At 35.9% G+C, this 22,753-nt stretch overlaps 1 protein-coding gene and 1 long non-coding RNA gene across 8 annotated transcripts in view; both read left to right on the top strand.

Moving 5' to 3' along the window:
* The first annotated feature begins 8,769 nt into the window (after window positions 1-8,769).
* ppm1e (protein phosphatase, Mg2+/Mn2+ dependent, 1E) overlaps window positions 8,770-22,753 on the top strand; it is a 122,313-nt gene continuing 108,329 nt past the window's right edge. For all 7 annotated transcript variants that reach the window (XR_015500396.1, XR_015500394.1, XR_015500393.1 and 4 more), the window contains 1 exon segment: window positions 8,770-9,017. Coding sequence is in view for 2 of the 7 variants with exons in the window: in XM_087269498.1 (XP_087125624.1) it covers window positions 8,836-9,017 (182 nt within the window). In the remaining 5 variants the exon portion in view is untranslated.
* On the top strand, window positions 13,215-19,261 carry LOC147842132 (uncharacterized). Its single transcript, XR_015501313.1, has 4 exons — window positions 13,215-13,536; window positions 14,095-14,566; window positions 14,606-14,923; window positions 15,142-19,261. It is a non-coding gene; the product is annotated as an uncharacterized LOC147842132 (long non-coding RNA).

Consider the following 22,753-nt stretch of genomic DNA (forward strand, 5'->3'; position numbering starts at 1 on the left):
CAGCCAATGAGAGAGCGGCATTCACTTGCATGTGTGTGTGTGTGTGTATACCTGCTGCAGACCAGCGGGAGGCTGGGGGAGAACCTCTTTTTCGGTTTATTTGAACCCACAAAATGGAGGAAAAACTAGTGGAGGTTTGACTGGACTCAGGAGCAACCGTGTCTGTTTGACGTTTTATACAGAATGAAATTCGTTTATTATCAACATTGAGGAGAAATGGCTTATTCCCTTTAAACCCAGGTGAGCAAATATGTAAATTTTCTACCCCATTAAAGGCTTCTTTCTCATTATGTAGTTAATAACAAAAGATATACTACGTGTTTTTGACTGTGAGACGTAGTTTGGACAAAGTTGTCGGCGATGATTCTTCCTATAGTAAAGTCATGCAATGTGAAAGTCCCTGTCGCCGATCCATCTTGCAGTGTAAACAAAGCAGCGACGAAACGCAAGCCCAGATAGTCATGCAGTGTGAAAACATGTGACACGACTACTTTGAAAATCATGCAGTCTGAACTCGGCATAACACGCTGAATCTCCTAAATTATGAATATTTAAAATAGGCACTATCCTCATAAATAAACTGCATAGATTAAACAACCACATTCTTGCCTATACATGCCTCAGAGGTACATTATGTTGTCCAATAGCAGCAGTGTTTGTCAAACTGTAGTCCTCTGCTTGCCATTCGTGTGGCTGGAGTAATACACAATGGTGAAGAGGTTGTACGAGTGCTGATATAATTTTAATATCTCATGGCTATCAGCCAATCAGATTCGAGAACCAGACAGAACTTGTAAAGGTATATATTTATCAAAATATTAAAAGCTATACTTCGCATTTATTGTTCCCCATCACTTTACCCAGCTAATTAACTCAAGATAGTTTTTCTGAGACATCAAGTGTTAGTGATTACTCAAACTAATTGCCAATCATCAGTCATTAATCATGTCACTTAAATTACATAGGCCAGAACGTTGTGCACTAATATGCAATTATGTAAATTTCTAAATGCGAATGGTATTATTTAGCCATAATGAAAAGGTGTTGTACAGCTCACACCAGGATGACTTTCTGTCTGTCTTGCTGCAAGAGTGACACTAAAGAGATGAAGAGTTTAGCACCTCACATTCACCTAGCATTAATAATTTAGCCGCAGATTGTGCCTGCTCAATATCACTATATCATCCAGGTTTAGTTGACTCCAAGCGTTTGTGTGTGTGTGAGGTTCATCACTTTAATTGAATTATACGCTGGGAAGCCAGCATTACATCAGCACAAAGATAAAATATGAGCACTTCACCTCATATTTCCTTGGCTTGCGATGGATAGTTTAGAAGAATTGACTCTGAACTTGTGTGGAAGGAAGGGGACATTGTGTTCTTGATGATTTTTACCTTCATGTTAGACACATGGATAGATCATGAATGAAGAACTGCCTGAGACAAAGTGCTGGACTAACAGGATTACATCATTTGTCAGGGCTGCTTAAAGATGAGTGTTCAATTGTGTCTTACAGGCTCATGGCCTCAGGCTTTCTCAGGTGAGGAGGGAACGCGAGGTATTCCTGCACTGCTGTACAACAGTCATCCTGGGTCACTGCTTCAGACGCTCCTTTACCTCAGACTTATCGTTTTAAAAGCAGATCTGACAGGTTACCTGCTCACTCTGAATGCAGTTGCTGTATGCAGGCAAGGCTACACTTAGTTGTTCCTTACAAAAATGCACCATGGTAACCGGTTTCTAAATACCACAGTCATTACTCGCTAGAAAAGTGCTTATCATTTTTGTTACCTAGCAATAACTGTAATTATACGTCACTGAGACAGCTTTTTTTTTAAAAGGTTAATACTCTGGATTTTATCTGGCAACCCACAGCCAATCTAATAACGATAATTCAGAATGCATAACTCATTTCCTCGTTCTTTCTGCATTTATTTCTAATACATATGCCCTTTGGAATAAAACATTTTAAAGGGATGGACACTTTGGTGTCCCTATGATCCTGAGGGAAGTTGTTTGGTGTCGATTGGCGTTCCATTCGAAAGTCTATTTTAAAATTGTGCACAGTAATGGTTAATTCATTTTATTGTATATAGCAACCCCAGTTGGACTAACATATTCTAAAACAATAATAAATATGGTCAGTACCATAACCATTCAAACCATTTATTTTCTGCATTTGAAACTTTAAGGGTTAATAATGGCATCTGGCAACCTGTACTTGATCCAACAATGATAGTAGAATGACAAAAGTCGTGACAAGTTTGGGTTGGGGACGTTTTTGCTAAAAATATCTACAGTTACAGTGCATTTATAAAAGCGTAAATTTATGATCTGGCAACCGTGTATATCTTAAATCCACAATAAATATGATTTGTCCTTCAAATCATGGAAGCATTTAAGCAAAAAAGCTTTATGTACCATGTAAGTATTTTAATGTTCAAGGGTTAATGACAACATCTGGCAACTCTCAGCTGAACAAACATATTGTAAAACAATAATAAATATGGTCTGTACCTTTTCTGCATTTTAAAAGGGTTAATAATGGCATCTGGGAGCCAGCATTTGATCCAGCAATTATAGTAGGATGACAAATATGGGTTCAGAAACATTTTTATCTTGTTATGTGCATTTATAAAAGGGTCAATTTATGATTTGGCAACCCCATATATTCTAAAACCTCAATAAATACAGATTATCCTTCAAACTATAATCATTTAAGCAAAAAAATAAACCATGTAATTTTTTTTTTATGTTCAAGGGTTAATGACCATATCTGACAACCATCAGCCGAACTAACATATTCCAAAACAATAATAAATATGGTCAGTCTTTCAAAGCATATTTTCAGCATTTAAAACTTTAAGGGTTAATAATGGCATCTGGCAACCTGCACTTAATCCAACAATGATGGTAGGATGACAAAAATGGGTTCAGGAGGCTTTCGTATAGTTATTTTAAAGCAATTCAAAAGCATTTATTATTGTATAAATCTAATAATTATAGCAAAAATATTTACAGTTGTGCATTTATGAAAGGGTTAATTTATGACCCTGTATATTCTAAACCCACAATAAAACATTATCATTCAAAGCATTATGTATCATGTAAGAATTTGAATGTTTAAGGGTTAATGTGAACATTTGGCAACTCTCAGCTGAACTAACCTATTCTAAAACAATAATAAATATGGTCAGTACTTCAAAGCATTTTTTTTTCATTTTAAACTTTAAGGGGTTAATAATGACATCTGGCAACCTGCAGTTGGTCCAGCTATGATAGTACGATGGCAAAAGTCATGACAAACATTGGTTTAGGAGGCTTTAGTGTTGTTATTAGTAATTATTAATGTGTAACTGTAATCATTTTAGCAAAAATATTTACAGTTGTGCATTTAAAAGGGTCAATTTATGATCTTGCAACCCTGTATATTCTAAACCCACAATAAACACAGATTATCTTTCTCACCATGCAAGCATTTAAGCAAAAAGGCATTACATACCATGTAAGTAATTTAATGTTTAAGGGTTAATGACAACATCTGGCAACCCTCAGCTGAACTAACATATTCTAAAACAATAATAAATATGGTCAGTACTTCAAAGCATATTTTGTGCATTTTAAAAGGGTTAATAATCTGGCAACCTGCACTTGATCCAGCAATGATAGTAGGATGACAAAAGTCATGACAAACATGGGTTTAGGAGGCTTTCATGTTGTTATTTCCTAGCATTTTTGCAGTTGTGCATTTATAAAAGGGTTAATTTATGACCCTGTATATTCTAAACCCACAATAAATACAGATTATCATTCAAAGCATTATGTATCATGTAAGTATTTGAATGTTTAAGGGTTAATGACAACATCTGGCAACCCTCAGCTGAACTAGCCTAAAACAATAATAAATATGGTCAGTACTTCAAAGCATTTTTTTTTTTTCATTTTAAACTTTAAGGGGTTAATAATGACATCTGGCAACCTGCTATTGGTCCAGCTATGATAGTACGATGGCAAAAGTCATGACAAACATTAGGAGGCTTTCGTGTTGTTATTAGTAATTATTATTGTCATATTGTGTAACTATAATAATTTTAGCAAAAGTATTTACAGTTGTGCATTTATGAAAGGGTCAATTTATGATCTTGCAACCCTGTATATTCTAAACCCACAATAAACACATATTATCTTTCACACCATGCAAGCATTTAAGCAAAAAAGCATTACGTACCATGTAAGTAATTGTTAATGACAACATCTGGCAACCCTCAGGTGATCTAACATATTCTAAAACAATAATAAATATGGTCAGTACTTCAAAGCATATTTTCTGCATTTTAAAAGGGTTAATAATGGCATCTGGCAACCTGCACTTGATCCAGCAATGATAGTAGGATGACAAAAGTCATGACAAACAAGGGTTTAGGAGGCTTTCATGTTGTTATTTCTTAGCATTTTTGCAGTTGTGCATTTATGAAAGGGTCAATTTATGATCTGGCAACCCCATATATTCTAAACCCACAATAAACCCAGATTATCCTTCAAACCACATAAGCACGACGTGCCATTTAAGCAAAAAAGCATTATGCATGACGTAAGTATGTTAATGTTTAAGGGTTAATAACAACATCTGGCAACCCTCAGCTGAACTAACAATGCCCAGGAGCGGAACAGTTAATTCCCAGCGATGATGTGAAATCTACAACGGTTGTTATTTTTAGCTTAAGCTCTGATGTCCTATATACACACACAAGCAGCATCACTTATCAAGTTTTCCCACTCATAAACGTTCTCTGAGAGCTCTGTCGAAGTAAGCAGTTTCGATTAAACGATTAAATATAGCCTAATTATTTTGCACGGCGTCTGAATCACCGTCTCACAATACATTACTTTCATAGCCGCCTAATTAGATTTTAATAATAGCCTAAATTGTCCGTCAGATTTCTGAGGGGTAGCAAAAAGCCCTCATGGTGACATTTTATTATGTAATTATATTAGAGCCATCAGGAACATTAATATTGGCTGATTTCAATGGGGAAAAGGTTAGGCCTATAATCCGTCTGATAACGTTGAAAGTGTGATCAATGAGGATCTGAGAAATGCACATAGATCCAGCGCTAAGCGTGATGCATATACGTCATGAGGCTTTTTGTGCTCGGCTGACGTCATACTGTACATTTCAGGCAGCTACGACACTGATGTGGCTAAAAATGGTTGGATAAGCGAGCGCTTCTTGGACCTGGATCTAATGGAAAGTTATTTATATACCATAAAATGAGATCCTCACACTATAAGCCAGTGTTTTATACATACAGTCAGGCAGGTGCATATTCTTGCCACTCCTGTGAATTTTGTTAGGTCTATTTTAAAGGCTGTTTTTTTCCATTAATGAAAATATCCTCTTTTTGTGCATTGAGAAATACAGAACACAGCATGTGCAAAAAATACCCATAGAAGAAGAATGTTGTGCAATATTAAAAGTACGATATTACTGCTAAATGAGAAAAACATCCAAGTTTAATGATTTTATAGCTATTATCTACATTATTAAAGAGCACCTATGATGAAAAATCATCTTTTGTCAGCTGTTTGGACAGTACTGTGTGTAGGTATAGTGTGTCCACAGTCATATTGGGGTGATGTAAACACAAAGAGTCTCTTTTTTTAAATTTTGTGGTAAAATAGGATCTAAATCCTTTCTATTTTGAGGTCCACTGCAACCTGAGGTAGAAGTCTGATTTCCCTGCCCACCGAATTGATTGACAGCCACATATTAACATTTCTCTGTAGTAACATGTATAATTTCAACAAGACAGGACGTGTGCAAAACAACTGGGGTTAAAAGATCTGTTGAGCTCTCTGTGATCATCAAATGAGATCTAGAATGAGTTTTACCAGTTGTAATGTTTTTGAAACAGTGCACGCTTGTAATGAAATACAGCGATTTTACCGACTTTATCACCACAGCTGCATCAGCACAATTAATAAAGAAGATGCTTTAATACCGGTTTGTGGACGTTAAATCAGATTTATTTTGTGCATTAACATAACAGATATCCATGCTGCAGTGGATATTGATGTGTATCCTAGCGCATTTGCCTTGCAAATACAGTGCAAAGTTAAACGCGCAAGCTATGTGTAAACTTTGTAACGACATTGTGTGTGACTCATCATTGCAGAAAGGCTTGAATTAACTCCACAACAATTACATCAGATAATCAGTCGTAAAGTTTTTACTGCAGTATTTCTCACAATGTTATGTGAGATCTGCTTCCTTCATGTCTGTCACTGTGTTGTTTATCTGACACAGGCAGCCGGAGATTGAGGCACACTCTGACAGGCATGTGGGAACTGTGGGCGGGGAGAACCAGCATAAAAGACACAGGCAACAAAACCAGCTACATAGTGTTTAGAACAGAAAATTCTAATGTTCTGAATGGTTTAATAATTAATCTGATGGGTGTTTTGAGCTGAAACTTTACAGACACGTTCTGAGGACACAAAAGACTTATTTTAAAATTTTGAAAAAGGGGTAAAATAGGTGCTCTTTAAAGATGAAATAAAAAGAATGTTGTGTTATTAATATACGATATTACTGAATGAGCAAACGTCCATTTTTAATGATAATTTAGCTATTATCTACATTTTTAAAGTTTTAATTAAGTTTTTTTTAAGTTATAATATCAAATTACATTACGCAATATTTTAATTAGGTTGACATACTTGGTAGCTATCGGGATAGGGCAAAATGAAATGTATTTTAAAATAAAATACTAAATACATTAATTTTAGGTGTAGCAAAATAAACTACAAAATACAGCAGCCAAAAGGTGTATCAAAATAAAATACTACAAAATACTTTTACAAAGGAGCATGACATTTCTTTGCAGATCTTCCATCAATTAGACATATTAAAACAATCCCTTCCCAACTAGTAAAGTAAACAATGTTTGATAGTGAATGTGGCCAGTAAAATTGCCATCATCTCTGTACAATAATTATTCAACCTCCTAACATTTTAAAAGTGTGTTAAATAAAAAGTAAAATAAAAATGTTTGGTAAGAATTTTTCAGATATACAGTTGAAGTCAGAATTATTGGCCCCACTAAATTTTTAGACCGCTTGTTTATTTTTTCCCCAATTTCTGTTTAACTGAGAGAAGATTTTTTCAACACATTTCTAAACATAATAATATTAATAAGTCATTTCTAATAACTGATTTATTTATCTATACCATGATGACTGTAAATAATATTTTACTAGATTTTTTAAAAGGTTAATTTGCCCCCCTCCTTTCGCTCACACCCCTCCCCTCTGTGACGTCACGCCTGTCTGTTGCGCGAATCCCTCACCGTTCGCGTTTATCTTTACCATGATGACAGTAAATAATATTTGACTAGATATTTTTCAAGACACTTCAATACAGCTGAAAGTGACATTTAAAGGCTTAATTAGGTTAATTAAGTAGGCAGGTTAGAGGAATTAGGCAAGTTATTGTATAACAGTGGTTTGTTCTGTAGGTTATCGAGAAAAAATATAGCTTAAAGGGGCTAATAATTTTGTCCCTAAAATGGTTCATAAAAAATTCAAAATGAAAATAAAAAATAAAAAATTCTGCTTTTATTCTTGTCGAAATAAATCAAATGAGGCTTTCTCCAGAAGAAAAAAATATTATCAGACATACTGTGAATATTTCCTTGCTCTGTTAAACATAATTTGGAGAATATTTAAAAAAGAAGAAAAAAAATCGAAGGGGGCTAATAATTCTGACTTTAACTGTATATATATATATAAAACAACTTTTCAGTTGTTTTTTTCACTCAATCACTCCTTTTCAACATATTTTCTTAATGCGAAATAGTAATAAAAACAACAACATGTAGAGCATCTTGCAAAACTTTTTAAATGATTTGTTTTCTTAAAATGAATTCACAACACAAAATTCACAAAAATGATCCCTATTATTTATTTAATTTGAGTGCTGGACTTCTCCATGACTGAGGGTGGGGGATGGATTTGCACAGATGTAATAAACATTAAACATTTATTTTTTTAGACACTCATCATACAAAATATGATAGAAAATGATGCTATGTATAATTTACAGGTATAGTTTATACTTCTAGGAAATTATTTGGGCGCCCTCAGATTTCCTGGGGCCCTAAGCAGGCGCTTATCCTTCTTATTGCTTAAATCTGAGAATATTATAACTACAAAATATTATAAGTTTGTATATTATGACACTTATGGCTAATATGACCATTACATTTATTCATTCGGCAACATTCAAATGAGAACATATAAAGTAATGAAAGCAATAGAACAAACATCTAAAATAATAATAATGATAATAATAATAATAATAATAATATATATTGAGAGAGGGAGTCAGATAAGGTTAAGGCAAATTTAGAAAGGATTAAATTATACATTTAAATTATAGATTGAAGTCTTAGATAAAGATTTTTAAAAGGAATACAAACATATATGCATAATGAATGAGAGTGAGAGTATAGATAAGAAGGATGTATTAAAATCTGTAGACTTTTCCCCATATAAATAAGACGTATAAACTTCAGACCCTTTACATTCAGAAGTAAATTTTCGAGGCAAATATGGGTTAATGAAAAGGTTAATTCGCCCCCCCTCCTTTCGCTCACACCCCTCCCCTCTGTGACGTCACGCCTGTCTGTTGCGCGAATCCCTCTCCGTTCGCGGGCGCGCGCCCTCCCCAACCCGCGCGACCAGAGAGTCGCTCTGAGCCTCTGATTCAAAGTAGTGTAGACTTCTTGCCCGGCTCCAGCTGTCTGTCTCCGGTCTCTCCAGGAATGAGAAGCGATGGCCGGCTCTGCCAACGAGGAGAAAACCTTCAAGAGGTTCCTGGAGCTCTTCTTACGGGAGATGAGGCCACCTATCCAGGAGGACGTACCTCTGCCTACTCGCCCCTTGTCGGACCTCATCTCGGAGGACGAGGTGGAGGGGGAATGCCTGGACCTGTGTCTCCAGCACCTGTGTAAATAGTTGAGTACCCGTCTCTCTCTCTTTCTGCACCTTCATTTCTCCACCAACTGTGTGTTATTCTGTGTGCGTGTGGGTTTAGCGCGCGAGCGAATGGAAATAAGAGGGCGAAGGACAAAAGGAAACTAATTCCTGGTCCGGTGTTCGTGTATAGCAGACCTGACAGAAGTAACCTGCACTGTTTATGCTGGATGAGAAGCGCAGGGATATTCAGCACGCTTCATTATTACAGCCTGGGGTGTTATTATTAGTACAGGGAACTTCACAGCTTCACACTGTTCCAGATCTGAATGTTTCGTGCATTTCGATGGGCAAACTTTCAGACTGGTTTTTATTAAAGACTGTAAATGATGAGCTTTTCCAAAACTACTGTGGCATTATGATATCAGGTTGTGCTTATTGTGTCTACAGAATAGTAATAATAACAACAATAAAACAAGTAATAATAATAATAAAAATATGTATTGAATATAAGTATTTGTATTTTATTACGCACACATAGATCCTACTAATAACATGTGATTGTTACTATAGGAGTTGCATCAATATTTAAAATAAAATATGCAAATGCAATGTTATAACGTATACAATTTTACAATGTATAATTTATTTTGTCAAATTGTATTTCATGATAAATAATTAGCCTACTAATATTAACATAATAGCCATAACAGAAACCTAAGGAAAAATATGACAACTGTTCTTCATCATGACCAATAAACACTCAACATATTTTCATGCATTCATTAACAGTGAATATGCAGGCAGTTTTCTTTCTGGAAATATGCTGCACTCTCCGTTCTTCACAGTCTGATGGGACACGAGCTCCTTTAATCCCCGTGTTTTGGTCATAATTTTGACATTGTCCCTTTTCTGTTTTGGATCAGTTATTGTTATCATCGACGCGTGCTCATCGGACATCATCGCTCATCATGAGTTTGTAATCTGAGCGAGCATCCAGCATCCATGTCGCCAGAACACGGAGCTCATTGATCTGGGAATAAACTGAACATGACTGGTTTTGACTGCATGCATGTTTCATGCTACGCGGTTACCTTTTTCCTCTCTCTCTCTCTCTCTCTCAAGATGTCGGCAGCTGCATCGCCATATGCCGCGACACACCTGTCTGTCTGTCTACAGCTTCATATACATTCAAACAGCCCAGTGTAGCGTACGAGCTGCGTGATATCGCGATACTTGGATTCTGGGCGAGATCTGCGGGAAGGGGTTACGTTTGATAAAGTACGTCATTGGCTTGCTATAAATAGCCCATTCAAACCCAGCAGAAGCTTTCTGAGCATGAAATACTCATAGATATCTAATGGGGCTGGTGATAAATGACTGCGCAAAAATGCACAGATAGATACACAGTTCTTGAGTCAGCTACTGGTTTATTTTTGGTATCACGATGCTTAGTTTTAGCGTCATCCTTAAATGCTTACTTTGAATATATTTTACATATGTATTAAATACTTAGCGTCCCACATACTGATTGCAATTTGTTTATTAATAGATATTGATTGTAATTGGAAAATGATGACTATTTATGCTCCACTAAATATATTAGGCACTGATTATGACGTCAAATAGTTTGCATGGATTCAGCTGAATATTATTGTACCTTAATTATTAATGCAGATTTTGTGAATAATATTTCACATTGATGGTATGAATATACTACTTAATGACCAGATTATAATTTAAAACATTAATACTTTTTGACATGATTACTGAATATACACTCACCGGCCACTTTATTAGGTACACCTTACTACTGCAGTAGCCCATTGGACCCACTTTTGCCATCAGAGCTGCCTTAATCCATCATGGCATAGATTCATCAAGGTACTGGAAATATTACTCAGAGATTTTGGACCATATTGATATGATAGCATCACGCAGTTGCTACAGATTTGTCGGCTGCACATCCAAGATACCAATCTTCCGTTCCACCACGTCCCAAAGGTGCTCTATTGGATTGAGTTCTGGTGACTGTGGAGGTCATTTGAGTACAGTGAACTCATTGTCATGATCAAGAAACTAGTCTGAGATGATTCACGCTTTATGATATGGTGCGTTATCCTGCTGGAAGTAGCCATGGGTACACTGTGGTCATAAAGGGATGTACATGGTCAGCAACAATGCTCACGCTGTGCCGTTGACACAATGCTCAATTGGTACTAAAGGGCCCAAAGTGTGCCAAGAAAATATCCCCCACACTATTACACCACCAATTCAATTCAATTTAATTCAATTCAATTCAATTCAATTCAATTCAATTTACCTTTATTCGTATAGCGCTTTTACAATGTAGATTGTGTCAAAGCAGCTTCACATAAAAGATCATAGTAAATTGGAACAGTGTAGTTCAGTATTTAGTGTTTAGGTTCAGTTCAGCTCAGTTCGGTGTGGTTTAATAATCACTAACGAGGGCCTAAACACTGAAGAGCAAATCCATGGATGCGTAGCTCTACCGATCCCGTACTAAGCAAGCTAGCGGCGACAGCCGAGAGGGAAAAAAAACTTAACCCATTGGCAAAAGTGAAGAACAAAAACCTTGAGAGAAACCAGGCTCAGTTGGGCACCACCAGCCTGAACCGTTGATACAAGGCAGGATGGATCCATGCTTTCATGTTGTTGGCACCAAATTCTCAGACTCTACCATCTGAATGTTGCAGTAGAAATCAAGACTCATCAAACCAGCCATCGTTTTTCCAATTTTCTATTATCCAATTTTGGTGAGCCGGTGTGAAGTGTACTGCTGTAGCCCATCAGCCTCAAAGTTGGACGTGTTGTGCGTTCAGAGATGCTCTTTTGCATACCTCAGTTGTAACAAGGGGTTATTTGAGTTACTGTTGCCTTTCTATCAGCTCGAACCAGTCTGGCCATTCTCCTCTGACCACTGGCATCAACTCCTTGACCATGTCTACATGCCTAAATGCATTAAGTTGCTGCATTGTGATTGGCTGATTAAAATTTGCGTTAACAAGCAGTTGGGTAGGAGTACCTAATAAAGTGGCCGGTGAGTGTACATACGCTGAATATTCTGAATGAGTCAATGATTATTATTGATAATATTCTGAAAATTGCATTACATTCATGATCTGAATGCTCCAAGAAATCTTAGTCACTGGTTGTAAAGTAAAATCGTTTGCATAATATTACACATTAATCAGAATATTATTGTACATTGAATATGAATGAATAATATATTCTACAAAAGACCAGACAAATAAATATTGAGTATGTACACTGAATATTGGTCACTGATTGCAGCAGTAGGTAGTGCTGTCGCCTCACAGCAAGGTCGCTGGGTCGAGACTCGACTCAGTTGGCAATTCTGAGTGGAGTTTGCATGTTCTCCCTGTGTTCCGCTGTGGCGACCCCAAATTAATAAAGGGACTAAGCCGACAAGAAAATGAATGAATGAATGAATAATAATATGAAAATGTTTTACATGAAACAGTATTATTGATCATATTTATATTTTATATGAAACATTATTGTATTCATATCTATATTGAATTATCTTACATTTTGATTATTGATAATAATAAATAGTAGTAACATAAATGTAAGAATTAAGTATTTCTAGATAATATTCATTATAAACAGACAAGTCTGATTATGAGATATTCACAATAATCTCCTTATCTATATATGTTATTGAACAGTGATTATAGTATCAATATTGTGATTAATATTAGTCATTGATTATACTTAAAAATATTCAGAAATGTATTTAAGTTGTTATAAAACATGTAATCAAAGTCAGAATTTTATTAAACATGTATTGAATATTCATAATATAATTTGATTATAATATATAATAAAATTTGATTAATTGATTATGTGAACAGTCAGAGTTATACAAAAAATCATTCAATTAAAATGTATTAAATCTCTATTATTAAAGATTTTCAACAATTTAAATATTCAGAATAGAGGTTGATTATTAAAATACAATCTTTGGACCATTTGGTTACATCTGGTTATTTCTGTGTTTGATACAGCCTCTACAAATCTTTCCATTTCGATATGTCCTGCATTTCAACCCAACACCCTTTGACCTTCACAAAGAGGTTATTGTTTTTTGTGTTTGAATGTCGCCATAGCCTGCTCTGGAGAATCCCATAAACAAACACACAGATATAATCTTAATGGGGAATCATAGAGCTGTTCACACATTCAGCGAACCAATGTCTGTGTAGATACTCACGAGTCAGTGAATTACACTTTAAACACAATATTGACCGATGTTTTTTTTCTGCCAACAAAAAAAGAGTTCTAAACAAAGCCGAACATTTGTGCTTCTCTGTGGTTCGTTTTCGAATAAATCTGCTTTAGAATGAATCATTGGAGGTAATCATTCATTGATTAATTCATAAAGACTGTTATTTGTTTCAAGGCTAAATGAATTTGCTGTTTTGAGTGAATCATCAGAATCAACGATTTATTTAATGGATTATGAATAAAAGGGCTGTATCCAAAATTGCCTCCTATGCCTTTAAGTAGTGCATTGTCTTAAGGCTGATTTATACTTCTGCGTCAAACGCCGGCTTATGCTATGGCGCTGACGCATAGCCCTTCGACGTGGCCATCGCCGTCACTGACGTGCACCTCTCAAAAAATGTAACTACACGTCGCAACAACGCGTAGTGCAAGCTCTGTGATTGGTCGGCTTGGTAGCGCTGACGAGTCGGGGCGGGACCGAGAGCCGCGCGAATGGCGCGAACCCAATGTAGCGATTGTTTACAAGTGTGGAGTCCCGTGAAGGAGCTCCGGATGGAAAGTTTTGTTTTGTGTTTACCTCATAGTTAAAGTTGCTGCACGTCCGCCGGTTCCTGCCTCAAAATGAGCGAGTTTTAGCCACTTGTACATCCTGGAAGTGTTCAGGAAAAGCAAGAAAGCAGCGAAGAAACTCGACACAGAGGAACATTTACACCACACTGCCAACTAGTGTTTCGGAAGTGTTAATGCAGACCAAAAGAGACAGCGAGCAGAAGTATAAATGCACAGCCACGCGCGTTGCATGCGCCGTGAGTTACGCCGGTCACTTGACGCAGAAGTATAAATCAGGCTTAAGGAAGAAGCTATTTTTAGTGGTGTCTGAAACCATATGAACATTCTGAAGTGCACTTAATCAATCCATAATGAGTGTACTACTGACATACACTCAACAGAAAAGAATAGACACGAGAATTTGCACGGCAATAAAAATTTCGTGTCTGACCACAAGATGACCAAAAACAAAATACTTTGGATCAGTGGTCCCCAATCTTTTTATCACTGTAAACCAGTCATCACCTGACAGTTTTACCGTAGCCCGGGGCCAGGGGGATCTACGTAGATTTTTAGGCGACCATCAACCATTTTCTTAAAAGATGACAAGCTGACAAAACATTGCTCCAACTCTGAAACAAGTTTTATTTATGGAGAAAATTACAAAGTACTGCAGTGTTTGGGTGTTTTGTGTTTGTCTGAGGTAATTAGTCTACTGAAATATGTATATTCTATACTAAGTATGAAGCTGATTATCAGGTCTTGTCATGTGACTCGCAGTGCGCTCAAGGCATTCTGAAAAGTTTAGATGTTTTCAACTGAGTACGCCTGGAAGGTGTGAGCTTGTTGCGCCGTGTGAGCATCGTTCCTAATAAGCTTGCGCATGGAAAAGATGTGATATTCCAGCAGTTGGAGCATCTTTTTTTTTTTCCCACAGACATATGGGATTCACCTGATTTGTTGACACATGGGTTGCGGATCCATTCCTTGGCAGTTTGTGGGTCATTTACTGGGGCTTTTCTTCTTTGCAAAGAAACTTCCCAAAGACGTCTGTTTCTTGCTCATTTTGCTGCTTGTGAGTTAAATTTTGACACTCAAGTGACCGAGATGTAACCAAGAGAATATGGTACATTTTCAAAAGGAAAGCTTTTTCAAAATAAAAGATCGTTCAGGCTCAGATAATAAATAAAACTGAAATAAATAATGATTTCCTGTACGTGCGGTACCAATTATTCCGTAGACTGGTACAAGGGATTAGGGACCACTGCTTTGTATCAAAAACAACTAAAATGTGATGATTACATTTCTTTCATAAATTTTTAACACACACACACAAAACTTTAGAACTCTTAATTAATATTTTTCTGACACATCAGAATCAAACATTTGAACTGAGGGGATTTTGGGAATCTCTCCTTTTATCACGTCAAAATTCTTAAAATACCACCTACAGTCAGAAAATAGAAATTAATTTGTTTTGTTGGATAAAATGTTCTACGTAAAAAGCAAGCAAATTATGTATGAACATGGCTCAGTGGTTAGCACTGTCACCTCACAGCAAGATGGTTGTTGTTTCGAGTCCCGGCTGGGCCAGTTGGCATTTCTGTGTGGAGTAGGGCTGCATGATATCGGAAAAATCTGACATTGCGATATTGTATTTTGGTACGATTTATATTGCAATAAAATTTTGACAGAATAGCACTATTTGAAATAAAATCAGTAACTTTGATTGGAATAATCTTGAAGAGGGAGGGGGAGGGGGGTGAATAAAAAAAGTTGCAAGAAAAAAGAAGCAAGATAAATAGAGCAAAGATAAAAATGAAATAAGCAGTCGGAAATTCAGATACAGTAATAAGATAAGATATTATCACGATATTTTGCCCCCAATAATGATAGATCACGATATCAGAGATACATCACAAGAAAACAATTCACAATTTTTCATGATATTTTTAAATGAAGAGGGAAAAATGCATCAAAAAGTAATAAGATGTATTTCTTTTATTAACAGCACATATATTTCCTAAAACTGCAACATTGTAATATGTTTGATCCACCATTACGAGTAGCGCCACCTCATGGCTGTTTTTCCTGCCCCTATTGGACATTCAGATGTAACGTAAAATGTAAACACTGTACATTCTTCATTGCTGATCAACCATAATAATCAGATGCTGCGATGTGGCTATTGCGAATGCACACATTGTGATATCAATGCTGAAACGATATATTGTGCAGCCCTAGAGTGGAGTTTGCACGTCCTCCTGGTGTTGGCATGGGTTTCCACCGGGTGCTCCGGTTTCCCCCACAGTCCAAAGACATGCACTATAGGTGAATTGAATTAACTCATTTGGCCGTAGTGTATGAGTGATTGTAAATGCGAGAATGTATTGATGTTTTCCAGTACTGGGTTGCCGCTGCAAGGGCATCCGACTGCATAAAACGTAGGCTCCAATAGTTGGCTGTTCATTTCGCTGTGGCGACCTCTGATAAATAAGGAAGTAAGCCAAAGGAAAATGAATAAACGAATGTATAGAATATCAATGTGAATAAAACTCTAAAATACTCTGTAATTGCTGCTTTTAATGACTCAGAAAACTAATTTTGAGGAAGCGTTCTTTAAAATACAGTATTGTAATTAAAAATCTAAAGACACAAAATGATAAAGTGCGACAAATTAAATATTCAGATATAACACTACGAGTAACTAAACAGCCTAAAATCCCAAAACTGACATTAGCATGAATAGAAATTGTGTCTCCCCTTAAAAATAAACATGATTTGTATTGTTGTTGTGGTTTTCGTCCCAAAAAAATGAACCATTTCCATTTATCCAGCTTATCATGGCTCTAATGGAAGGCTCGCTCATCTCTCATACTTGAGGACTGAAGCTTCCGCTGCCTGCGTGGTGATTCAGCTGAACGTGTGATTATTTTGTCGCTGGGTTGAAGATCTAATAATAGTCCTGGAGAAAAGTGGAGATCCCCTTTGTTCTGCTCCCTGTAGAGCGCAGGGATGTGTGGCAGTGCGTGTGTATGTGTGGAAAAAAAAAGAAACTGAAATCAGTACATGGAGTTTGATGATGATATGGTGAATAAGCTTCATTATAAATTCATGACGATGACGTGACTGGGGAAGAATCATTTACCCTTGGGTATCATTTATTAGGAGCTGATCAATAGAGAAACGAGGGTTGACCTCTGTATAAGGTTTATATATATTTATCATGGCTTCATTTAGTGCATTGAGCCGCGGTGCTGAATGTGGTTGAAGGAATAATATTAATGAGAGAATTGGTTTACGCTTGTGTACTTAAAGGCCTTTTTCCAGTATGGTAATATTGACCTTATTCTGCGATGCGGAAGTGAGCTCGTTTCTGGATTGTTTTAGAACTTCCGTTTCATTTGCCTATGAGGAAATGACTAAGAATAATATACAGCAGCAAACGGTTCAAAATACTTGCTCTAAAAATAATTGTGTTTATGACAGTACATATAAAAAGAAAGATTATATAACAGGAAAATAAGACATTTGAAATTAAAAATCAATTGAAGTGAATGAGATCAGAAGTCTTGAGCCAGCTAGTATGTGAAAGAATATGGTCGATCGTGTTTTTTGTATTTGTAATATTTTTTTATTATTATTTTTATTATAGTTAAAGTAGCATTGTCATTTAACTGTCTTTTATTGCATTTATTTATAATTCAGGTTACTTTTTTAACTCGTATGTTTTTCATTTTTGTGACTAATATATACAGTACTGTGCAAACGTACTAAACACTACACCTGATTTGTTGGTCTAAAACCTTTGCACGATATATAATTAATTAGTCTCTATTAAAAACAGAACAGAAACTATAGGAAAAATGTACTATAAAACAACTACAGCTCAAGATTTCCTCTTCAAGCAAAAGTCTATGTTTAACAAAACAGGTTGAACTGTTTTGTTCTAATTGTCCTGACATTTTCCATAAAATCAGACTTCTTTTAGCACTCTCCGGAGTTCTTCTTTAGGTTTAGAGAGTCATATCTTTCTTTTTCTGTCCAGTTTATCTTATACAGCAGGCTTTTGGAACCTTTTTTTTTAGCAAAGAGCCATTTATGATGTTTATTGCTAATTATTCTTTTTAAAAGAGCCACCGGCCACTTTATTAGGTACACCTGTCCAACTCCTTAACGCAAATTTGTAATGAGCCTATTACATGGCAGCAACTCAATTCATTGAGGAATGTAGACACAGTCAAGACGATAGATTACTACTATAAATTATACAGGTTTAAACAAACTTTGTCCATGCACAACTCAAAAATAAACAATTATGAAGCATCACATGTTGAGCAAGTCCATGGATTTTAATTTATAGAATGTTTTTCTTTTCGCCATCACTACTCATGGATGTTGTTTGAATTTACATACACGAGAAGATTACCATAAAAACAGAAGTTGTTTGCTCTTTGTTGGTGTCGCAATTCAAAATGATCCATAGTGCCACACGCCGATTGGTTGAAACGTTTTTTATAGCTGAGTTCTTGTTCATTTTGCTCTAAAAATTACAATTAAAGTGGATTTATAATTGTATTTTTAATCGGAAACTGATTTCTAGTGACTGTTAGAATTTTTTTAACTGTTATAAAACATTATTGAAGGGAGACAGCTGGAGAGCCTCATATATTTGGTCAAAGAGCTAGATATGGTTCCCTACCCTACCGCTGTCTTACAGCCTTTATAATATTCAGGTCTGGACCCTGTGAAGGCCATTTCATAACAGTCTGCGTTTCATCTGCTGTTTTCTTTCTCCAAATAGTTTTTCACTGCAATTAGTGGGTCATTACCAAGCTAAAAATGAAAACTACCATTGAAGTCTTTTCCAGAAGGAATGGCATAATGGACTAAAACCTATCTGTACTTTTCAACATTTACAATCCCATCAATTCAGATTCAATATTCAATATTGCTAACAACACTGGTAGAAATACAGCTCAAAACAGGACAAAACGCCTCTCTCCAACATTGTCTTTCACATCTTAAACAATTAAAGCAAAGTAATTCAAACTCTAGCCACATCTAATCTAATCTAATCACATCTAATTCTCAAGAAATCAGTCAAGTCTGGTGAAGGAAAAATCATGGTTTGGGGTTATATTCAATATGGGGGCGTACGACAGATGTGCAGATTGGATGGCAACATCAACAGCCTGAGGTATCAAGATATTTCTGCTAAGCAAACAAGGTCAAGATGTTGCAGGATTGGCCCGTCCAGTCTCCAGTAATGAACAATATTGAGCATTTCTGGGGTAAGATGAAGGAGAAGGCATTGAAGATGTAAAGAATCTTAATGAACTCTGTCAGTCCTGCAAGAATGCTTTCTTTTTTTTTTCATTTCGTTTTTTATTGCAGTTTCCAAATTCACATACAGAAAGGGTTTTTCACAATATATTCACAAAACAATCAAACATCGGATTCCCAAAATTGTAAAAAATAAATTAAATTATAAAATACAAAATAAATCCTTTAATAAAAATGGAAGTTACATTAATGATTTAAGGACATTATAAGAAACAAGAAAATCAATACACTCATAATTGTTTTGTATATCATCAAAAAGAAACAGATAAAATTCATTTGTTGCTTTTTAGTTACAATTCAATTGTGTATTTTTTTGTCATATTGTGGCACCCAGTCAACCCTTTTCTTTCTTTTTTAAAATTAATTAATTTATTATTATTATTATTATTATTTCCTAAACTATGTACTAATGGAACTATGAGGATGGTACTTTTATTATCTTAAATTTGCAATTTTTAAAATAGCTAGTGTTATTCTTTCTATCTGTTATGGTTTCTCTAAATACTAGAAATAATACACAAAATAAACAAAATAAAGTTCACATCTTCCTGACTATTCATTCTATAATAAATCTGTTCTTGATGGCAGAATATATTCTACCCATTTTTTCCATGTCTCATTAAGGAACGCTTTCTTTGCCATTCCAGATGACTTTATTAATAATTTATTTGAGCCATTGTAGAGATGTATGGATGCAGTCTTCCAAGCTCATGGGAGTCATACACAATATTCATTGTTTTTCCACTGCACCATGACCTTATATTCTGTATAGTACATTTTTTTCTGTTAAGTGACACGACTTCTGTCTAAGCAAAGTCAGACCTTACAGTCCTGATTAAATAATTAAAAATCAAGGCATGATCATATTTTATTTTTGTAAACTAAGTGTAATCTAGAGGCCTTTGCCTTTAATATTAACCACTTCTGATACCAAATGATCAACTAGAAGTCAACTTATTATTTGCTGTTCCTAAAACTTAGATAGGCGACAAGACTTTTGTCAGGTAGTGTAGTAGATTAGGCCACTTAATAGTGAAACCTATAATTTTTTTCTATTATAAATACACAGTTAAAAAGTTAGTTGCATCTTTTCCTTGACAATTGTTGTGACCAAACAGCTAACACACAGTATCAGCATAATTCATAACGCCAGTAAATTGAAAATAAAGTCTAACAGGAATACCCGATACACAGTATCTATTCTAGTTAGCAGTAAACCTCAGCTGATGTTATCCATCGCGGTCTGCTTTAGTGTAGTAGTGCGCTGATAAATGTGGACGTGTGCCGAATGTGAGGCTAAAAATGGAGGTTGTTTCCTCCTCCTGTGGTGAGAAGGCCGTAGGGAGTCCTGATAGGCACTAATGGATAGAGTAACGTTCACATAAAGCTCATTAAACCCCTGTCTATCGCAGCTGTATAGCACACACAACACAAATCGACACAAAACAGACGCACGGACAAAAGACACAGAGCCCGAGGGAGAGCCGGCGGTAATGAAACACACACAGCTGTGTCATGATGGAGTCAGTGATGGAGGAAATATCTGTTGCACGGGGAAGATTTGCATGTCGCATCATTTGAGGCGTTCGCTCAGCTGTGAGGGTTTCAGGAGATCGAGGGTTTTTTAAAGTATATAATTGGCATTGTAATAAAGTCTTCCTCAGAGGCTTTTGCTTTTAGTTTGAACATACAGCAGTGTAAAGCTTGTTTCATTATTTAATTTATTGTATTTTACCTGGTGTTTGCTTCATGACTTTCTAAGGTACGTGAATATCTGTATTTTATTTATTATTTCTTACATAGTGTTCGCTTCATGACGTTCTAAGTTACAAAAGTATCTGTATTTCATTTATTCTTTTTATTTATTTATTTTATTTATACAGTTGAAGTCTGAATGATTAGCCCTCTTGTATACTTTTTCCCCAATTTCTGTTTACTGGAAAGAATATTTTTTCAACACATTTCTAAACATATTAGTTTTATTAACTCATTTCTAATAATCTTTGCTATGATGACAGTGCATAATATTTGACTAGATATTTGAGAAGATACTAGTATTTAATTGTATTCAGCTTAAAGTGACATTTAAAGGCTTAATTGGGCCACTTCGCAGCCACATCTGATCTCTGATCTAGTAGGCCGATATACTCATTCTTGAGTCTTACTTTGCACTATACATTTAGAAGGGGTACTGCTTGTTTAAATTCCAAACATTGAAAATATTTTATTGCGTGTCCAAAAGTGCAAGTTATTTATTTTCTCTTTTTATAGGAAAGAAGTGACTGTTGGCTTTAGGCAATGTGTGTTTTAAATTCAGTTGTTCAGTGTTGATGTTCAATAAATAATCATTGATAGTGAATTTTTCCCTCAATTATTTTAAAATCAAGTAATGCAGCCTTTACTCAAAACTCTCTCACTTATATATGTAATATGTGAGCATGTTTACTGTACCAAACCTGTCAGTGAACATAAATAAATTGATTAAAAAAATAATCATTCATTAATTGTAATCGAGTTAAAATGTTTTATAAATCGAGATTTTGATTTCAAGCCAAATCGCCCAGCCCTACATATTGCCATAGTAAATGATACAACTAATTAATGTACTATAGTCAACTATCTAATGCATTGTAAGTTTTCTGGCTTTCTAAATGACATAAATATCAGATTTTTTTTTGTCTGATTTTATTTTTGCAATGTTGTGACGTGAATATCTTTATTTTATTACATTTATCTGCTTTATGGCAAATATTTTATTATTATAAGTTTTATATATATATATATATATATATATATATATATATATATATATATATATATATATATATATATATATATATATATATATATATATATATTTAAACAACAGTTCTGTCTGGTTCTCGAATCTGATTGGCTGATAGCCGTGATATATTTAAGTAATATCAGCACCCGTACAGCCTCTTTACCCTTTGTGTATTACCCCGCCACCATACAGCCAGCAAAAAGCAGACACTACAGATCTAAAATTTAAAAGATGCAGGCTTAGCTGTTTAACTGTCAGCTTATGATTTAAATCCAACGCGGAAGAAAGTAGTTCCCCTTCGGTTGGGGAACTTCAGTGCCATGAATGGGAGGATTCGGATCAGAAGCCGCTTATCTGGAGAGTATTGAACGGGCCAATGAATGAAATTAATTGGCAGCGTAAGCTTGCGCAGGTGTGCGACATCTGCAATTATCTCAGCATATAAGCACACCTGAAGCCAGCAGACGCCATCCTTTTCGCTTCAGATCCTTTCTGAGTGAGTCGATGAGGGTTCCTCTTGCTGATCAGCACTTCAGAGCGAACGAGTGTGTCTCCCGGTCCAGAGTGGGTCTTCGCGGTGGCAGACGGTCGAGCTGGGTTACTCCCTTGCCTGCGGTTCTTTGGGTCCGGTCCTCCAGAGCGGTGCGTATAGTTGCAACTTTCCTAAAAGAGCAACACAGTCGTGCAGCACGTCCTTTTCAGGATGGCGCTCCGACTGTGCGTTTCTGGATGCGGGGGTTTCCTGTCTCCGGATGATGGACACGATCACTGCATTGCATGTTTGGGGGTCCAGCATGTTAATGCGGTGCTCGCGGGCGGTTCATG

Source organism: Danio rerio, chromosome 10 (assembly GCF_052040795.2).
Source record: "Danio rerio strain M-AB ecotype USA chromosome 10, GRCz13ab, whole genome shotgun sequence".
Classification (NCBI taxonomy): Eukaryota; Metazoa; Chordata; class Actinopteri; order Cypriniformes; family Danionidae; genus Danio; species Danio rerio.